Source organism: Parasteatoda tepidariorum, chromosome 7, assembly GCF_982258835.1.
Source record: "Parasteatoda tepidariorum strain Cologne lab strain chromosome 7, Ptep-v5.0, whole genome shotgun sequence".
NCBI lineage: Eukaryota > Metazoa > Arthropoda > Arachnida > Araneae > Theridiidae > Parasteatoda > Parasteatoda tepidariorum.
In genome coordinates, this window is record NC_141761.1 from 77,601,277 (window position 1) to 77,622,478 (window position 21,202).

The window sequence follows — 21,202 nt, forward strand, 5'->3', positions numbered from 1 at the left end:
TTCTATATTAATATGAATGAATTGTATTTCTTGCTGTCGATATTACTCTCAGCTTAGTGTTATTAAATATGCTTCATTTAAACATTTCTTTAGTAAAAAAAAATTCATGGTAAAATGTTTAAGAAATTATTTATTTTTTTTTTTTTTTACAAAAAGAAAGAAAGTATTATGGAACTATATCGAATCCATAATTTGTCTTAATCTCCCTACGGCAAAAAAAACTCAACCACGAATTTTCATGATTAATATTTATGAATGCATGATAAGTTTAGGCTCATAGCAAAATCAATTGCTCTATTTCGAATTGTGAAAAAGTACGAATTATCTCGATGAAAGAATTATAAACTGCTCAAGGATTATGGATGAAGTTTTACATTCAATATAAATGCACAAAAATGATATAGCAATATTATTCTAATGTTGTTTTTTTTTAATTTCTTTCGCATGCATTTTATTTGTATGCATTAGAACAAAACTTATTTTATTACGATTAGAATCCATTTGAAACCATTTGCACGAAAAAACCGATAGCGACTAATGTAGAAAAAAGTGGCATCCCTCGCTCTTCTACCATCTATTAAAAACGTTTCACTTTGAAAACATAATATTTAGATGCAAATGTACTAGTAACCAAGGCAAAATAGATTATGTTTCGAAGAAACAGTGGCACTACAACTACTTTTTTTTTTATAAATTCTATACAATTTTTAGCGCTTCAAAATGAATCTTTTTGCAAAATTAATAATAGCTACTTTTTTGTTTTGAGTCTTAAAATCTTTTTATCACGTGCAAAATAAAAGACAGTGCAAAACTGAAAATAATTGGTTATCATATGTTAAAATGATGCATATGTTAAAATGATGCATATCGATATTTTGCGCTATTAAAATAAGTGTGCATGAAATGTAACGTTGATTTCAACTTTTGAAATTCATATATGTTAATTAATACAAATTTCAAAAAATAAAACTGCACTGAGAAAAGATTTTCTGGTAAAGTTATCGTACTTTATGGTAATGACATTTCTGTAAGAAGAAAAAAAAAACTTGACTCTGATTAATAAAGCCAAAATAAACTATATTTAAACCATTCATTTGGCAATTTTTCCGTTCATTTAGAAACGGTTAACCGGAAACTCTAGGTCTCAAAATTACAGTTCGTATTACCATACATTTAGTTTAAATACAAAACTAAAAAGTTAATTTAACTGAATATAAGATTTCAATGCCATGCTGTAAGGTATTATTAAACTACCGAATTTAACCACATTTATTATAAAACTACATTTCTTTTGTTAAATTACCAAACATCATTAAAACGCTTGATAAAAACAACCGAGCTTTATGTTGCTGCATAGTGCCAGGAATACTGTAAATTTTACCATATTCTGGAAATTTAAATGAATAAGTTCATAAAAACAACCAAAATGTTAACTAAATTGTGAATTATCGATTGGATACGTATATAAATTAATTACTAGCTAAAAAAAATTTTTAACTCTTGGAACTCTTGCTTTCCTCCCATGGAAGTCTAGGGTTCCATGAAACACTTTTTGAGAATCATTAATCTAAATTATCATAATAAAATTTCAAAATTTCACCACTTCTATCAAATTCTATAGCATATTTTAAAAAAATATTTTTTTGTTAATTTTACCAAACATCATTATTAAAGCTCTTCGGTAAAAGTTACCGTGTTTTCCAAAGTGCCAGAAAGACAGTAAATTTAAACATATTCTGGAATTTTAAATGAATAAGTTCTTATATACAACCTTCTTATACAACCGAAGTATTAAATAAATTGTGGATTGTGGAATGGATGCAAATATATATTTTTTACTGGCTTTCAAAAAATTTAACTCTCGGAACTCTTTTACTCCTTCCATAGAACCCAAGGGTTCCACGGATCACCTTTTAGAACCACTACTCTATCATAATAAAATTACCAAATCTTACCACAGATTCCAAATTTTGTCAATTATTATAAGACCATATTTTATTGTTGACTTTTTCTCATTGGTGAAAAATACTGAGCTTTCTGGGGGGTTGAACCCTAGGGTTCTACGGATCACCTTTTCAGAACCACTACTCTATCATAATAAAATTACCAAATCTTACCACAGATACCAAATTTTGTCAATTATTATAAAACCATATTTTATTGTTAACTTTTTCTCATTGGTAAAAATTACTGAGCTTTCTGGGGTTCCCATAGTGCCAGAAACACAGTAAACTTTATCATATTCTGGTAGTTAACAGCAATACTTTTTTCTCAGCGCGCCATCATACCAATCAATTAGTTTCATGTTCTTTTTGTTTTCCTTCTTTTCAGAATTTGGTTCACTTTAATATATACTTGTGAGTCCATCATCAAAATGTTAGCTAGAGGATTCATTCTAGAATCCTTCACATATCTTCGGGATCCTTGGAATTGGCTCGATTTTGTAGTTATTTCTTTAGCGTAAGTAAAATCCTACTTTGAAAATGCACTATTTATTTTAAATTTAAAACTAAATTGTTTAGACAACAAATAAATTTATAGTGTCTTGTGTATAATTTATAATTTAAAATTTTCGTATTTTTAACATGATTGAGATATAAACTATGATTTATTTAAATTTATTATTATTTTTTTGTTTAATTTTATATTCAGTTAATTAGATGTTTTTATGTAACGCTTAGTGAATTAGCTGGGCAAACTTGCATGAGATTTAAACGGCAATTTATAATTTGAACTTTTTTTTTTACATTACGTTCAGTTAACTAGTTGTGCTTGCTTTAGATCTAAACATTTAGTTAATCATCTGCTGTGTAGCTATTAACTATCGTTGGTAACTTTTTTTGCTTTATCGATTGCCAACCTAATTTATATAATTGACTGTTATTTTTTTAGTGACAGTTATTGTTTAATAAATATAGGGTGTCCCAAAATTTGTGTAAAAATTAATTTCGATTTAAAACATAGGTTTTTAAATTAAAACTCTGACTTTTTTTATATTGTTCTCAAGTACACAATGTACAGATTTTGTACAGAACAGCAGGTTGAGATAATGGCCTCCACAGATTTTCAAGTACAGCGAGGCAATCTTTTTTTTTAATGATAATTTTGCATAAATGTGTTTGAATTTCGTCGATATAGTATGCAATATTTCTTCCTTCAAACGCGTATGTGGTTAGATTGACTTATTAGAATCGCGCAATATTTCCTTCCTAAGCATTAAAGTAATAACTAAATAAAATAACAACTAAATCAGTGATAAAAGTCCTATGGTGATAATTTCTATGATTTGCACGCCAAATCTGATGACCAAAAAGGGAAATTTTACATTCAGGGAGTGCTCAACAATATTCCGATAATTACTAAACAATAAAAACGTGTTGTTTTTTCGTCTACTATCTGTTGCTGAAGTGCCAGCTATCACTCTGGGGAAAAAATTCTGTTGGTAGCATTTTATTGTTAGAAAAATAAATTCTTTCACAAAATTCAAATCTTGCGCACGTTTTGAGACACTCTTTATTTATTACTTGAATGACATTTTTCTGAATTATTAAACTTAAGTTTCCTATTTCAGATATACCACAATGTTAGTAGATTTAGGAAACCTCAGCGCCTTGAGAACATTTCGCGTATTTAGAGCCTTAAAAACGGTAGCTATTGTTCCAGGTAAGTTTAAACTAGTTAAATACCCTTATCAACTTTTATTTAATATAAATTTTATACCATATGCAAAACTTTTCATTTATAGTTTAAAAATATGTTTATGGAATTTAAAGATTTCTTTACTGTACTTTATACTGGATTATACAAAAGAAGGGATCTAATTTAATTAACTGGTGTTTTTACGAAATCTTTGGAAATTGAATATGAACAGTCCACATACCAAAAGGAACGAGGGAGCTCCAAAATTTTGTTTACCACTTTCTTATAGCGCATTTTAATCACATAAGCTAAGGGCAGCGGTTGCGTCAATGCCGTGATTGTTTTGCATCTAACCACTTTCAATAAAGGTGGACGCAGTAACTTCCTCTTACAATTGATATGATTATTTAGACAATTCATACGCAATTTATGCTTTATTAAATGCAAATTAATTAAATTTTGTCCATAGTTTTGCCCAACTCTTCTTTTTATTTAAACATTTAAAAGGAAAAGGAAATACTTAATTGTTTCGTTTACGGAATATAAAGCGATTCTGTTTAGTATATTGATAATATGAAATTGAGTTTTAAATCCAGTTCGCTATTTATATTATACTAATAATCTACACTCTTTGAAATAAAATTTTAATTTTTGACGATCCTTAAGCTGTATTCTGCATCTTTTTTTAAACTGCTCATCTTGAAATAAGTTGATTTTTGCCATCTCGCAATTATTCGACGTAATTTCCTTGAATAAATACACATATAGAGTTTGAAGTAGTTTCCAAAACAAACTGCGTACACAACTGGCTTACAGCGACTTGGGTAAGCCCCCTACAAGATTCAAAAAGCCGTCCTATCTTAAATTTAACACAATTTCTTTAAAATTATAATATAAAACAGGAACACAATGAAGATACATCCAGGTGTTTATAATCATTCATTTTATTTTGATTTATTTTGATTTATATATATTAATTTAAATTATTTTAATATCAATTAATAAGGAATTAATGACTGCGATTGAAAGATGGAATTTATAAATTTGAGAATTATTTTGTGCAGTGTGTTTTATACCTTTCGAAAATTTCACAATTTTAATTAAGTGATATACTAGTAGTAGACTTCACTTTAAAGAGATTATTTGTTCTTTTCAAGTTGAAATTCCTTGTTTAAATTTTTAGTTAATATTGAAAAAAAAATTTTCGCAGTAATTGCTTTTCGAGAATCCAAACCTACAAATGTTTTGTAAAGGTTAATGGAAGCAATATGCTATGTTTGAAAATTGATTCATAACAGATGAAAAATTGAGGTTTCGTTTTTTCCCTCTAACATTCCTTTAAAAATGAGCTTATAATAATGCTTAACATATTATTTTTTTTAATGATAGACTTTTAATTTGTAGTATGAACTTAAATAGGTATATGGTTAAATCTGAAGAAATATTCATGCAAAAATATAAACCTAAATCACAGAAATAGAGATAAAAACATGGTTATTAAGAATTATTGTAATTTTGCTGCAAATTTCTGACCGTGATTAGCCTTGGTTTTGATGTCTGATTATGAAGTTTAAGCAAATATCAGAACCATATGTCCTAAACAGCTTAAAGAAAAATATTTTATGTTTTCCGTTAATTATTTTATTACTACTATAATTCACCTGGTTAAGTAATACTATATTTTGTTTACCTTTCTCTTTTTTTCACACTTTCAAAACTTAATAAAGAAAATTAATTTTATAAACTTAATTGAATATATAATTTTTTAAGAATTGTTTTCTTAATTGTTTTGATTAATAAATTAGAATTTAAATGAAGTAATACAATAATTACCGATTGATATTCTTTAATTAATTTCTACTTATAACGTATTCATTTATATCTCACCAGTTTGCTTAAAGTTGTAGCAATCTATATTGACTATAAAATTGCATTTTTATTGTTTCTTTGATTTTGAGGAATTTAAGCATTTTTTTTTTAAATATTATAAATTTCACTCATTTGAATTAAAAATATAGGTGTTATAGAAGAAGCAATATGTACGTATAGCAAATTGGTCATATACTTTTAAATTAAATAGAATATTCTTTTTGCAATATTTCTGTAAGTATTTCTGTTCAATTATTTTATAAATTCAATCATTTTGTCTTTTATCACTCATATAGGTTTAAAGACCATCGTAGGAGCTGTTATTGAATCTGTAAAGAATCTGAAAGATGTGATTATCTTAACATGTTTTTCTCTGTCAATATTTGCCTTATTAGGGTTGCAAATTTATATGGGTGTTTTAACGCATAAATGCATAAAAGTCACGCCGTGGCAAGAAGAAAATCTTCAAGAAGTAATTACTACACCAGAGTTTAAAGTTTATGCAGATAATATCTGTAAGTAATACTATATTTTGTTTTCCTTTCTCTTTTTTTTTCGCACTTTTAAAACTTAATAAAGAAATTAATTTTATAAACTTAATTTACTCTATAATTTTCCAAGAATTGTTTTCTTAATTATTTTGATTAATAAATTAGAATTTTAATGAAATAATACAAAAATAAAATATGAAAATGATTTAGTCTGTTTTGTGGATATGTATTAACAATTCAATGATTTTTAAAAACTGATATTTGTATTTAAAATTAATTAATTAACTTAACATAATTAATTAACCTTACCTATCTTAATTCCTCAAAAAAAATTGACTGTTTTTTGACAAAATTTCTCAATAGTTTTGTGATTAGCTAACAACCGGATCCATTCATTCAAGAATTTTTGTAAACATTTACATGATCCCTATTTTCTAAGAAAAAGAACTTATTTTGTTATAAAATCTAAAAATATAAAGAAAATGAAAAATTGCATATTTTATCTTACACAATGGCAAATATTTTAAATATATTTCTATACAAATCATTACAATACAAACGAACGTAGATTTGGGGATAACTATAAAGTTTTAAGAGATAATGTTGGTTTCAAAAATTTCAAACAAAAAAAATCCAATTTAAAGAAATTTAAATTTTAATATAAAAAAAAACACTAAACATACTTAAAATTTCAAATACGATTCACTGCAAAATGAAGGCTGTCAAACTTGATGACGATCATAGGTTACCCACTGGCAAAATGGCTATTGTCTAATTTTTTGGGCAAAAAAAACTTTATTTAGTTTTCATCTTAGACAGTTTTAACTGTTAATCCTGAACTGCTCGTTACACAATTTCGCAGACATATTTGAATGCAGCTCAGACACATCCTGTGCAAATTCTTTTGATGACTGAATAGACATTGAACAGCCAATCGAGATTAATATTAATATTTTCGGATTGGTACAATGGTGTTTGATGGAGATTGTAAGTTGCATCATACACCCGTTTCAGATTCACAAGTTCATACATGAAATATGATTTGAAAGCTAGACTTTTTTTTAAATTTTCATGAATAGTGAATGCATCATTTATATTGCGTGGAAGACAGTCTACGGTCTTGTGCAAGTTATTGCGTACGCTGACAATGGATCCTTTTATCCCTAATTGGTGATCAACACCTAGTTCCCGTATTTGCATGAAAGGGTTTCAGAGAGTCACCATTCGCTCTTCGGTAGGGTTCAATTCTCTCAACTACTTAGGTACTTTTGTGAGGGACGGGCTTCATGCTTGTGTTTGCGAACGGAATTCTTTTGTTTTTCCGTTTGCGTGCAACGTTTAAAGTATTCCCGTCTACGTTCTTTGACTTGGCTCTTTCAGCCTCGGTAAGTTCAGGCCTTAGCATCGTTTTTTTTTTCCTGCTTCAAATCTAACTTTTGGGACCTTGTCAATCAGTTTGGATCCTCTTTATTTGTGATATTAACCTGAATTAGTATTGAAAACCTTATAGTTTAACTGTAAGTTAGAATTTCTGATTCTTAAGTAAAACAATAAAAACAAAAATATCGTTCAAATGATGAAATTCTCTCTTGTTCACAACTCAAGCAGTATTTATGATATCTCTCTGGTCCCATATCTCAAAAATAAACTCACCAACTTAATGCATAACAAAATTTAAAAGTGAAAAAAATAATTCTAAGAAAATGTCAAACAGCAGCAGTCGCCATAGCAACGCATGCGCACTGTTTACTATTACTCTTAATTTCTGCATTTGAAAAGTGCGGATGACATGAAATCCAAACCAAGACTCGTTTTGCCAATGGGTAATATCAAAATAATATCAGAATATAATGATATAGAATAGCAGAATAGAATAGTATATAATAACAGTAAAGAATAGTATAGAATATCACAATTATATAGAATATTAGAATAATATAGAATAGTCGAGAATAGCAGAATTAAGCAATTTAAAGCTATCAGAATAAATCCGAGATATCAAAATAAATAAGAGAAAGAAAGTCTTAAAAAACTTTTCGTATGCTCATCTGATACTCAAAATGTTATTCTTGAAGACGTGGTTCTTTAAAAAGTAATACACTGATCTTACTATACTTTCGAATACTTCTATTCTAAATTGACTAGGTATTGAACACATGATTTTTTTCTCCCTGAGCAATCTTCTTATAAAGCAATATACAGGACCAAAAACTACCGAAATTCTTTTTATTTTATTGCATACTTCTGTGCCAAAAATTCAAATATCCATTTTAAGCAACAAATTATCTTGATATTTATTCAATTTTATTTAGAAGTGTAAAAAATTTCAATAAATTTGAGCATTAAATTTTAAGAGTTCGTATTCCAAGAGAGGATGCTTTTTCTAAGAAAATTTTAAAAATCAACTTTCTGCAGCTAAATTTTTTAACATTTTATATGAAACGTTTAAAAAATATTGTTCTTTCATGTACTTAAAAATTCAGTAAGGTAAATATTTAATTGTATATCTGAAAATATGCTTTTCTTTTATCTATAACAATCCATGCAACCCCTTTAAAAATTTTAAATTAAAATAAAAATAACTAATATTCACCGAAATGTATATCAATATTTTATTTTTGAAATGTAGTATAATATAACAGTTACCGTTTCATTTTTACGATTCTTCTCCTTTTTATTCCAGCTAATCAATATGTTTTGGACGGTCAATACGAACCAAAACTCTGTCGACCAAATGCAGGGTATGAAAAATCAATTATCTTAATATCTTTTTATGCAATTATATTTAATTGTCAATAGATGGTACAAAAACCTCACTTTTCCTTGCTTTTAAACAAAAATATATGTTTTTGATGTTTTTTGGAAATAGTGGGCAGACATTATCATATTAAACATTTTAGTTTTTATGTAAATTGAAAAAAAAGGTATTTAGTCTAATTGGTTTTATTGAGAACATAAAAGTTGTTCGATTTTTTTTTTAATTTGATAAAAGATATTACTTGTTGATATATGAGTTTTTTTATAACTGAAAAGTTTTTCTTGAAATATTAATAAAAAAGTCACATTATTAATCCCTGTATTAATACTTAATGGATATCTTATATTAATACATTAAGTATCCATAGAAATAAAACAGGATTTTTTCTACGATATTAGGAACAGTTATTTCTGAACAGAATGTTTCAGAAAGAGAATAATTTAAGCCGAGGTCTGAAAAAAATTATAAAATATCAGTTTTAAAAAGAAGTAAGCGAATTTTTTTAACGAATTTTTAAAAGAGGCAGGGGGTTAAAACAGCAAAAAACAATAAAACCAGTATAATCAGAACTAATTATTATTTAATTACAATCTTATTATTCGAATCTACAATATTTCCCATTAGCAAAATTTTGAGCAATTGATGTTTATCATTATCATCTTACAATGCCATTTATTAATAATGAAAATTAATATTCTTTACTCCAAAATCAGCACGTATTTTGGATCAAGTTTGAGGTAACGCATTTGTTTTTGGTTTTTGTGCTATATCATAATTTAAATTCAGGTTAATCACGTTATAAAGTGATAATCAAAGTAAAGTTAAATTATAGTGATATTATGACATATTCGACGTGATTTTATAATCACGTGTGTGCTTTATGCTTCACCGTGATTCGTGTTGAGATAAACTGTGTTTTGAACATCTTTGGTTCACGCATTTAAGCAGTTGTTGTAGAAATTAATTACCTCACATAACTTCTTCGAATGCTCAAATCGTTTTATTAAAATCGTGAGAGCTCTGCCAGGGGGCGCTGTATCACCTTAACAGTATTAATACAATTATCAATGAACATAAATAAAATAAAAAAATACTGACCGTGAAAAAAATACATTTTAATTAACTGAGGCTTTTGTTTAAAAGGCGTTCCGAAAATCATTGCTTTCCAGCTATAAAAAACCTTTTTCTAATACTTCATGTTTAGTACAAAATGTCTATGTTCACTTGCATGCATTAAGTGTATATATTCACTTATTTCATCTACAAAACTGAAGTTACTTTTGGTGTTTTTTAAAACTGTAAAAGTAATTTAACCGTTAACGTTAAGAAATCGTTAACACTAGTAATTAAACGTTAGCATTAGGAAGTGAGACGAGTTTCAGATCATTAACAGACAACAACTGTTAAGTTTTATTTTCAAACAAAACGTGAAATGAAAAATTGCTATTTTTTTGGCTATGTTGAATATGCATTTATAGGAAGACTTTATCATTTTTGTCATATAAAAATTGTGCATGCTGTTACATGCATGTTCTTCATAGTAATTTATGCATAAATATATAGCTTACATCATGCAAATTTTAAAGAAAATTTCTATAACCAAGAGTTTTTAAAAAAGTGGGGAATATTATTTATAAGGAGTTTTAAAACTTTAAGCTCTCAGTCCAAAACTTCACGTGCCCATTTACTCTTCTTTTAAAGTGCTAAAATATTTTTAGCATTTCTGAGCATGCATAAAACTCATTTTTGAGCTTCTCATTATGGTTATCAAATTCTAATTATTTTCACCAAAAAAAGTAACTGTTTTTAAAAAATGAATTTCTTTATGAAGTGAAAATAATTCGACTAATTTCTATAATTCCTCAAAATCAAGTTACTTTTTCCAGTGGAAGTATGATATCCTAATAAAAATAGGATATTCTTACAACTTTCTATTATATTGAATTATTAAAATAACACTACTAATGAAGCAACTTGGGGATATTAGGATAGCTCAATAATCCCAGATAATCGAAATATATATATATATATATATATATATATATATATATATATATATATATATATATATATATATATATATATCACGACTAATACAATAAAAACAGAAATAGAAGTAACACAAAAATTTAACCCATAATTCTAATGCAATAACAAGTATTTCTAATAATATGAAAAAATTAAGTTTTGTGCTCAGTCTGTCTGAAAAGTTTGACTAGAATGTTCCTAATGTCAACAATTATCCAATTCAATCGCAATTAGAGAGAAAAAGTTCATCTCGACAAGAATTGAACTTTGAATTTCGAATTATCGAGCAATTAACTAAGAAAATGGCATTTACTTTTACGTACATTAGATTACTGTTTATTTTTAAAGAAAAACCTAAAATAATACCTTTTTTTGCAGCCTGTGTCCGCCAAATTACACATGTCTGCAGGGTTTCGGAATGAATCCAAATTATGGGTACACGAACTTTGATACGTTTGGTTCTGCTCTGCTCTCTTCTTTTCGATTAATGACACAAGACTTTTGGGAAAATTTATATCAGTGTGTAAGTATAAGTTTCATTTTATATACTTAATTAAAATTTTAGATAAATCAGTCAACTTTGGCTGAACTAGTTGCTCCACTACTCCTAACTGCTTGGTAATATAGCATATTTCGGTTAGAAGGCATTTTAGGAATAACTTAAAATCTGAAAATTTCAATTGCAACTAAACACAGGATTCTTAACTTTAACTTACAACACTGATCTCCCAAGAATCATGCAAAATTAAAAATGATAAAGACGTAAATATATTCTATGTGCTGAAAATATTTATTTTCAAAGCAGGCTGCAGCAGCTTGAATTCATAAGAAAGGAGAAAAAAGTTATGAATCTTATCAGATACCAGACTATCACCAAAACATGTTTATGTCTATAAATTGAGCTGTAATGGCTCGAGTGATAGAATGTTCACCTTCCAATCCGGTGATCTAGGTTCGAATTCCAGCGATGACTGGTCGATATCGCAAATACCACATCAAATACCGCATCCGGCTTGCACCGGCCACAGCGCTGACATAAAATATCCTTAGTGGTAGGCGGATCTAGAGTCCCCTTGCCGTCAGGTAAACCGTGGGAGATTTTCGTGATTTTCCTCATCATGTCACGCAAATGCGGGTTAGTTCCATCAAAAAGTCCTCCACGAAGGCAAATTTCTTCCAATACTTGATCCAGGAGTTCTCTTGTCTTCTGGACTGGGAAATTAAGGCTAAGGAGTTGAAATTAGTGGTCGTAAACCCGGGTCAGCTGATCAATGACGATTATAAAATATAAAAAATGTATCTATAAATAATCATTTAATAATTGATTATTTCAAAAACGATCAAGATAGAAATTGCATGATTTTTATCTATGAAACTTTTGAGCAAATTGTTGTAGAAAGAATTTCTAATAATAATTTTTTTTTAGAAAAACAGAGTTCTTAAAAATATTTATTTTATTTAACAACTAACTATTTAATAACAAATTATTTAATCATAAGTACTTTTTTGTGGTAAAAAATTTAATATTTAACTATGAGTTATGACTTAAAAATTTTTCAAAGAAATATTGGCATGTTAAATACGTGAACACATGAGCACAGTGTTTATCTGAACGTAACAAAACAGTGCTATTATTAGTCTAAATATTTTTTGTTGGTTAAGGTCTGAATATTTAGTAAATATATAATATTCTTGACTAAAATTAATTTCTGAAACTGTAATAGGCAACAAATAAGACTAGTTTCAAAACAAAATATATATTCCAATAAAAAATCAATTGCAACTTTGCTATACATTGATTATCCTGCAACTTTCATGTAAATTTAGTACCTCTTAAGTAAAAATAATCAGAATTTTTTCCTTTTTTTTTAAATTGTTCGTTGCATTTGTAATGCAAATTTTTCATTCAGTTAAAGATGTGGGTCACTAAAAACTGTTTTGGAAAGAAGAAAAAACGCTTGCAAAATGTTGCGTTTAAAACTTGCTTAAAATGGTAATTATTTTTATTAATCAAAATGATTTTATAAAGGTTTTATGAAATTACGAAAAATAGTAAAAACTAAAATAACTTACTGAGCCTGAAAAGAGCAATTCGTTTTACACGTTAGTTACTTAGAGAATAAATCTCTTCACAGATTCTATAACCAAGACTACTTACTAATTTAAATATCAATATGGATCCCAAGGGCAATAAAACTCATTCCATTATCAATAAACCATTCAGTCATTAAGCTTCATTTCAATATTTCTACGAATCACAACAAAACTATGTAATGTATTATAATACAAAGTTTATCATATAATATTTTATTTCATTTGCTTATTTTCGACAAATTAATATTGTAATTGTAATCGCATTTTATTTTAATTTTTAGATATTAATATGTGCAGGTCCGTGGCACATGTGTTTCTTCGTTGTGATAATCTTCTTAGGTTCCTTTTATCTAGTTAATTTAATTTTGGCCATTGTCGCCATGTCATACGACGAGCTACAGAAGAAGGCAGAAGAAGAAGAGGAGGCTGCATTAGCTGAAGAAGCAGCTATGCAAGCCGAAGCAGCAAGATTGGTGAGTATAATTTAGTTCATTGAATTTTAAACAAGATATATCACCTTCTTTTATATATATTAGCGGATCCAATCTCCTCCAAAGTCTTTATTCTGGCAAAAATTTAACCTCAACTTACTTGCCACTGCCGATTTAAATGCAAAAGCGTCTATTGATTTTGTCTCTAGACAGTTTCATAGTTTTTATGCAAATAATAGATATTTTGAAAACATTATTTCTTAGTTTTACCCATATATACAATTTGTAAGACTGTGTTTCCCATTATGTCGTACCGAAATTTTATCTAATCTTATTTTATATTAAATTAATCCATCTTAATTCAATTTTCTGGTAATTTTCATCATTCGTAATTTTAACGATATTTCTGAAGAATGAAGAATTTCAAGTATTCTATTCTCCTAGTTTTAGTTTGAATGAAAACTAAGAATTTTAACTGTCTACAATTTATACACAGAAAGCCTAAGCTCCATCCATATTTCCATAAAACTCTCATTTTCATAAGGCGAGAGCGTACTTTTTCACATACCATATGATTATTCTCTCTTTCAAGTCATGTGATCTGCGATTTCAAGAAGTTTCTTTGTTCGGAATTGACTACATTTTATAATGATATGTCAGGACGAGGATCTTATTAAAAACTTAATGGTTTATTAAAATGAATGGTATTTTAGTTTCAAAAAGACATATTTTGCTGCTCTGTAAGGGCACCATTTATAAATAAAAATTACAATTCTATCAAATTAAAGACAATTTATATTTGAAGTGATACTTTAATTATGTGATAGAGATCATTAAAAAATTTTCGTCTGTTAGGAATTAAAATTTTACAAATATCTGTTATCTACAAAGTTTCTTTTCAGGTTTCGTTTTTAGATCCATTAATTTGATTTAGGTATTGTTATAGAATATTTTATACATACATAGACGAACTTAGTAAATATTTTTTAAACTTAGTAAAATATAATTGTTAATTTTTCAAAGAAACTCACAGCCTACGTTTTTTTCTATCTCTTTCTGTATACTGCAATTATGCTGTTATTTCTCTTTGTTTCAATTTCCCGAATAAAGTAAACCGAGTGCCCATAATTTCTCAAATATAAAATTGCAACTGCAACCAGTTTCAAAACATGAACAGTCACTGCATTCAATTTTTTTTAATTAATTTTCCCAAAAATATTGAAATCAGAGGATAATAACTGATACAGTTGGCTTCTAACTCAGGTAATTCTAATTTCTAACTCAGATAATTACGTAGCAAGAGAAAGTATCTCTAATGAAAGAGAGTAAAGTCTTTTTTTAATTAGAATAACTCGAAGAAGTAAAGTATTGATGTTTAAGTTTTCAGAATTATTTGAAACAAATAGGTTTGTGATTTTGAAACCAAACTCCAAATATTATGACCTAAAAGTAAATAATAAGTATTAGATGATTCTTAACATTATTTGTTTGAATAATTTTAGTTAGAGGAAGAAGAAGCGAAGGATAGAGAGAGGCGGGGAGAAGGTGTAGTAAAAAGTCCGTCTGACCTATCTTGTAATTCTTACGAATTATTCGTTGGTCAAGAAAAAGGTAACGAAGAGAAAGATTCCAAAGAAAGAGGAAGTATACGAAGTGCTGAAGGAGAAAGCATTTATGAAAGGGAACAAAAAGCTAGAATAAATAACAAGATGAGAAAGGTACTTTTTTCGATTGTCTCAGTTAAAAACTATTCTAAAAATTATCAACAAAGATTTATGTATGCAATTAAAGTTAAGCAATGTGCAATTCATAGCCTTTTGCTTGTTTCACTTGTTTCAGTAGTAAAATCAAATATTTCTGTAAAACTGGTTTAAATGTTATCTGATGCTCATATCTATAACACACATATTTTTTAATTTTCTTAAAGTATTACTATTTAATAAAAACAACTAATTTTTTATTAACTTCATGGATGGTTTCGGTTTTAATATTTTTGTTTAAAATTGGAACAACCAAATTTAAATTAATTATAAAAAAAATTTCAAAAATTGTTGAACAAGAAACAAAACTGGTAAATGAAAATTTGCAATAACAATCATTAAAAACATTATTATAATAAAATCTACTTCATTTAATCAGTTTGTTCTTTTTTTGCCAGAAAATATGCTTCAAGAATAATTAGTTGACTTAATTTTTTTTAAATTTCAAATATCATTTAATTAGTAGTTAGAACTAGGTGCAAGCTTTCAAAATAATTTCAGGAAAAAAAATCTAAATATTTTCATGTTATGAAATACATATATTAATTAAAAGCAGAAATATAACCAAGCAAGCATTTTTTCTAATTTAATTATCTGATTTAATGTAATCATTTTAAAATTTAATAAAATAGATAATATATAATAAATGAAATATAATTAAGGATATCGTCTGAGAAATATAAAAAATTTTAATTTGTTCTAATTTGAATCAATAAAATTGTTGTCATACAATTTAATATAGCTAATATTTGAAAAACAAGTACTTAAATGTATTTATAATTTAAATATTATGATGCAAAACTATAATAATATTTATTTTAATGCAGCATATTTTTCTCCAACAGGATTACAAAGCTTCTGATTCTAATTTTCAAGTAGATCTAGATTTAATTTATTTTTTTGTTAAGTAGATATATTGTAGGCTGTAATTTCTTTAGTGTTTGCATTATTGTGTTATGAAATCACTTATTCATTCCCTTTGTAGTAACCCACAGGAGCCCTACGTTGCATTCCTACTGATATTTTAAGTCATGTATTGTATATATTAAGCTTTAGATCTGCTCTAGCCATAGAAAGTAGTTTTTGCATCAATTTTCACCCGATTCGTTCCAACTGAACAAAAATTGTAAATTTAGAATTTGTAAATTAGATTCATATGTAGTGTTGTGGGGAATAAGAAATAAATGCCGCATACTGGAAAATGTTTCCATTGAAGATAATCCTCCATGATACGTCTGTTGAATTCTAAAAGACAATAGGTTTAACCCCTTAACCATCCTATTTTCATGTATTTCAACAGCAAAATGTGCCACATTTTTATTCAAGAAAATTATACAAAAAAGTTGTATGTGAAATATTTATATTCATTTTTTATTTTTGGAATTTTTGTAGCTTTAAAGTGAAAACTCCACTTGTCTCATAACGTACACAATATTGAAAAATATTTTATCACAAAGCACAAACCACGTGCATTCAAAGAGAGTAGCTGCGCTAAGAGCACAAAATACATATCACAAATGCACGTATGTGGATTGGGCTGATATCTAGTTTAAAATAAACTGTCTCAAGTTATATTCAAAATAGTCTAGTGCAGTCATCCAGTATGTAAAGGAAAAATATGAAATTCTGGACAAAAGAGTTGGATACCTTTTTGGTTCATTACTTTCAAACGCTCAAGCCTGAAGCATACGAGCACGAGTAAAAGCAGAAAAAAAAAACTCATCCTGTAATTTTGACGGGAGAGAGAGGGAAGGGGTTAATAAGCAAAGGCAAACGTAGATGAACGCGTTGACGCCTGTAAATAATCAATCATTTGCTCAAAGAGAGAAAAAACTCTGGTGAAATCTAAAAGAATTTGGAATATTTTCCATCTATATGGCACTAAGAAAACACCAAAAGCTCAGTAATTTTCACCTAAGCGCTTTGGTAATTATTTGGGTAAAATTAACAATAAAATATGGTTTTATAATAAGTGATAAAATTCGGTAAATTTGATAAAATTAGATAATTTTATCGTGATATTTTAGAGCATGGCATAACACTATTTATTAGCTTAAATTTAATTTTCAGCTTTGTATTTTAATTAATTTCGTGATGTATTATGTATTTTTTTCGTGAAGCATTATAGATTTGAAAATCGGTAACTTTTAAAAACTTTTCTGTAAGCCTTTCCCATATGAAATTTAAAAAATTTTTCCAAATCAATGGTTTAAATAGCTTTAATATTGGTTTTTAATACCAGAATTATGGTTTTCACCAGAAATGTCAATATCATACAGTTCGTTAGTTTTATTAGAATTTTTTCTTTGTGTGGACATAAAATGTTTATTTAATTAGATAAAATTATCGATCACTCTTTGAATGTTTTCGTCGCCATTTTTTTTCAAATATGATAATGAATTACAGAAAAAGAACATCGATTTTTTTTCCGATATCGCATTGCAACAACATCTAATACAAAGCAACTACGTATCGTAAATTGAAATTCGCCGTAATCTATGCAATGTTTTAATTAAGGTAATATCTTATATGTTGGCATAAGACATTAAAATGCTTACGAGTTCATACATTTTCCATTTTATTCACTTCATTTGCTCTTAGCCTTACAATTTCAATGACTTATCTTGAATATAACTTGATTACAAAATGTTATGATCTACAGAAAAGCAACAGCATAATTACTATAACAATCATTTTATAAAATCACAATAATGTTTTTTTTTTAATTATGTGTGCTAAATCGATATTCCGTGAACAACAAAAAATATTTCCCAAACATTATTCAATACAGTTCATTACATTTTCAACTTTTGCTTAAATAATAATTTTCTAATTAAAAATAAAATTAAACCTCAGTCTTTCGTTTTCGTTTAAACTGCAACAAATTTATAAAAATTTCCGCGGAAAATACTTCAAGGTAGTCAAATTCTTGCTATAATAATATCCTTTAAATTTCACATCTATAGTCAAAGTTTTAATTTTAGAGTCAAGTTTTCGTAACAAAAACTATCTTTTGTACCATTTTTGTTTGTTTATTTTACCTCCGGGATAAAACTGATTTTTTTTTACTTTTTAGCAATTTCTACCTACTTCCAAGCTTAAAGTTCACCTAGCTCTAATTAAAACTACATATCCTTACGAAACAGTTTAAAGAATTGTATCAAACATATATTTTAGAAAACAACTATTTATACTATTTTCTGTGAATATTAATGTATATTGCTCTTAGTTGTTGCTTCCTACTCCCATAAGCCGTTTCTTCGTTTTCATTACCAGTTTCTATCGCTATTAAACTTCAGTTTTTGATTATTTCTTCATTTCTTATCGGACTATTTTTTTTTAATATTTTGCAATTCGTTTTTGCAAGCATCCGCTCAAATTATCAGAGATTTTTATGGGATAAGGATCCGGGGAGTTTCCGAGCTACTTACTCAGGACTACAACTTCGTATTTGATTACATATAGCTGCAATTTTTTTCTTAGAACTACTTTAGGGTGCCAATTCTTTTAGAAAATTCAATCTTTGTATGGAAATATATTATTCATTTTAAAACTATCTTCTTGTTTTTCTACTACTGGAGCACCATTCCTTTCGTTAGAAAAGTTGGAGTTCGTAAAGTAGGAAAATTCAAAATTGAACGCATTCCTTGATGCAATGAATACGTTCACCACTGTAATACCACGTGCTTGTACAATCTTCTTACTACCACGCACCACCCAACCATGGCCAAGCACGTAGCTCTATTTCTCACAGCCTCTATTTTTTAACAGCCATGGTAGGAACTTGACCCTGGTCAGAATGCGTGCACTTCTCTTGAGCTGGTACTCTTCTCTCCAAATTTCCAAGTCACAGCCAAAGACGGGACATTTACCTGACAGGCTTAGCATGCATTTTGCTATAGATTCACGTCGGTTTAATAGTCGACTGCTTAACTCATGACCTCCAGCTCTCCACCAGCGGTATAAGCAACACCTTAAACTACTACGTTAGAGCAAAACTCCCTTAATTACATCATAACAATAGAGCATTCAACCAGGGTAGATTAAAAATCCCACTTTTTCCATCAGACTCAGAATCAAACTCATGATCACCATATTGCTACTAGGAGTTTAATGTGTGCTACCATTACCATCAACGACACTGAAGCATCAGATGTTACAGATTATGCTAATAAGGCATTAATTGAGGCCCACAACACTACTCTTAAATTAGAAGAATTCTTGTTTTGCAATTTTGTTTCAAATTTGCATCATTCATTTTAATTTTCTTAGAAATATGGATCTTGTTTCTTGGATCGTTACAATGCAGGGAATATTTATAGTTTTAAGCAAGCTATTACGTCTATTAGCTACGAAAAACTCATCATGTGTGAAGCACTTCAGGAAACGTTTTATGGGTATGGATTTTTTTACACATGATCCAAAATAATTTTTCTTTAAAAATTTCTCCTTCTAATCATTCAAACTGTCAGACCGTTGCATTTTCATTAAAAGATAACAATACATTTTTACTGCTTTTCAAAAAAATTTTAAAAAATATTGATGGATTTTTCTTTATCAAAAAACTTATAAATTCCACAATTTCAAACAAATTCTACAATAAAGAAATATCACTCTACAAATAATGAAATAAAAAAGCTTAAATTTGTTAAATTCTCGTTACAATGCTTAATAATTTTCCCTTGTATAAATATGCCATTTTTATTTGAAATTACTTGTATAACATTAACCAACAAAACTAAACTTTCGGTGCGTCTTTCTGTTTTAAGGTAAAGAATTTAGAATTATGTGCATTTTTATCTTCGATAACAATACAAAATAACTAAGACTAGCTAAAAAAATCGTGTAAAAACTTCTGAAATTCAGTAAATGTTAAAAATTATATACCCTATTTCCTAGTTTTAAAAGGCAAAATTTGCATAATCAAATACTATTTTATTATGTGAAATAATTTTAATGTTAAGATGATGAAAATTTTATTTAAATAAATTATTACGATTCATTATCAATACATTATTACAGGAATTGATAATGAATGTAAGCTACAAAGATTCGAGAAACTGTGCTGTTTTAAAAATTCTTATCTTCGTTTTTTCTTTTGTATTGCCAAAATTACAGAGCCCATTTCCCAGTTTCAAAATGTAAAATTTACATAACTAAATGTCTTTTTTTTAAACTATTATGTACAAAACGATACAGCAGTTACAATAATACTTTCAAAATAATTAGCAGCGCTTCCTTAGTTAGGTTTACAATTACTATAATAAACTTTATTAGCTAATTCGGGGTTCTATCAAAAGTAGGTCAATCATTTAGGGTTCTATTGTCAGAAGAAATTTGGAGTATATAGCCAATTAAAAGAAAAGAAATATTAAGATTACTAGTATAAATGACCAAAGTTAAATTTTACGATTTAATATTTTAAGAAGCAAACCTATGTATGAATGTCTTATGCAAATCCCCATACTATCCTGTATATGGGGCTGTAAATTCCTGTATAAATATTACATCAATTTCTTAATTTCTCTCATGAGGCCTTATATACCTTAACTTAATTTATACCTTACCTTTATAACACTAATTTATAACCATCTATCTTAATTTCTCTTATGAAACATTGAATATTTTTAACAGTCATTCCATTTCTTTTTCTTTTTTGCAACATCAGATATATTTTTTTTTTATTAAATTAGAGATTAGAGCTCATCAATAATACATTCGTACATAAAAAAAAACAAAAAAAACAGTTAATGATATAATGTACGAAGCAAAAAAATATCATATTCAGAAAAGGATTTAATTTAAAAAGTATGCATTTGTGACAAGTGCTAGCAGCTGTATTTTTATTTTTTATTTTTTTTTCTAAAATTTATGGAGATGAAAGTTGGAACCGGCGGGTGAAGATTGATTTTAGTCTTGAATATAATTTTTCTAAATTAGCTTCGGCTGTGAAGCGGACATCAAGATCGTGTTGGACAACGTTTCAAAGACGAATGCAAGCAGTAAGTATTAGAAAAACCATGCAAAAATATTTACAGAACTTGAATGTTCGAAATATTTTCCTTCTGTTATTTTGATATAACTAACCCCTTAACAGTGACATATATTTCAGAAAAATGGACCAAAAATGGA

At 27.7% G+C, this 21,202-nt stretch overlaps 1 protein-coding gene across 2 annotated transcripts in view; it reads left to right on the forward strand.

Annotated features, from left to right (window-relative positions):
• LOC107457578 (sodium channel protein para) overlaps nt 1-21,202 on the forward strand; it is a 274,399-nt gene that overhangs the window by 178,911 nt on the left and 74,286 nt on the right. For both annotated transcript variants that reach the window (XM_087168094.1, XM_087168092.1), the window contains 7 exons: nt 2,332-2,460; nt 3,572-3,663; nt 5,805-6,023; nt 8,683-8,740; nt 11,164-11,308; nt 13,161-13,352; nt 14,813-15,028. In XM_087168094.1, the coding sequence (XP_087024220.1) occupies nt 2,332-2,460; nt 3,572-3,663; nt 5,805-6,023; nt 8,683-8,740; nt 11,164-11,308; nt 13,161-13,352; nt 14,813-15,028 (1,051 nt within the window). The remainder of the gene's footprint in view (nt 1-2,331; nt 2,461-3,571; nt 3,664-5,804; nt 6,024-8,682; nt 8,741-11,163; nt 11,309-13,160; nt 13,353-14,812; nt 15,029-21,202) is intronic.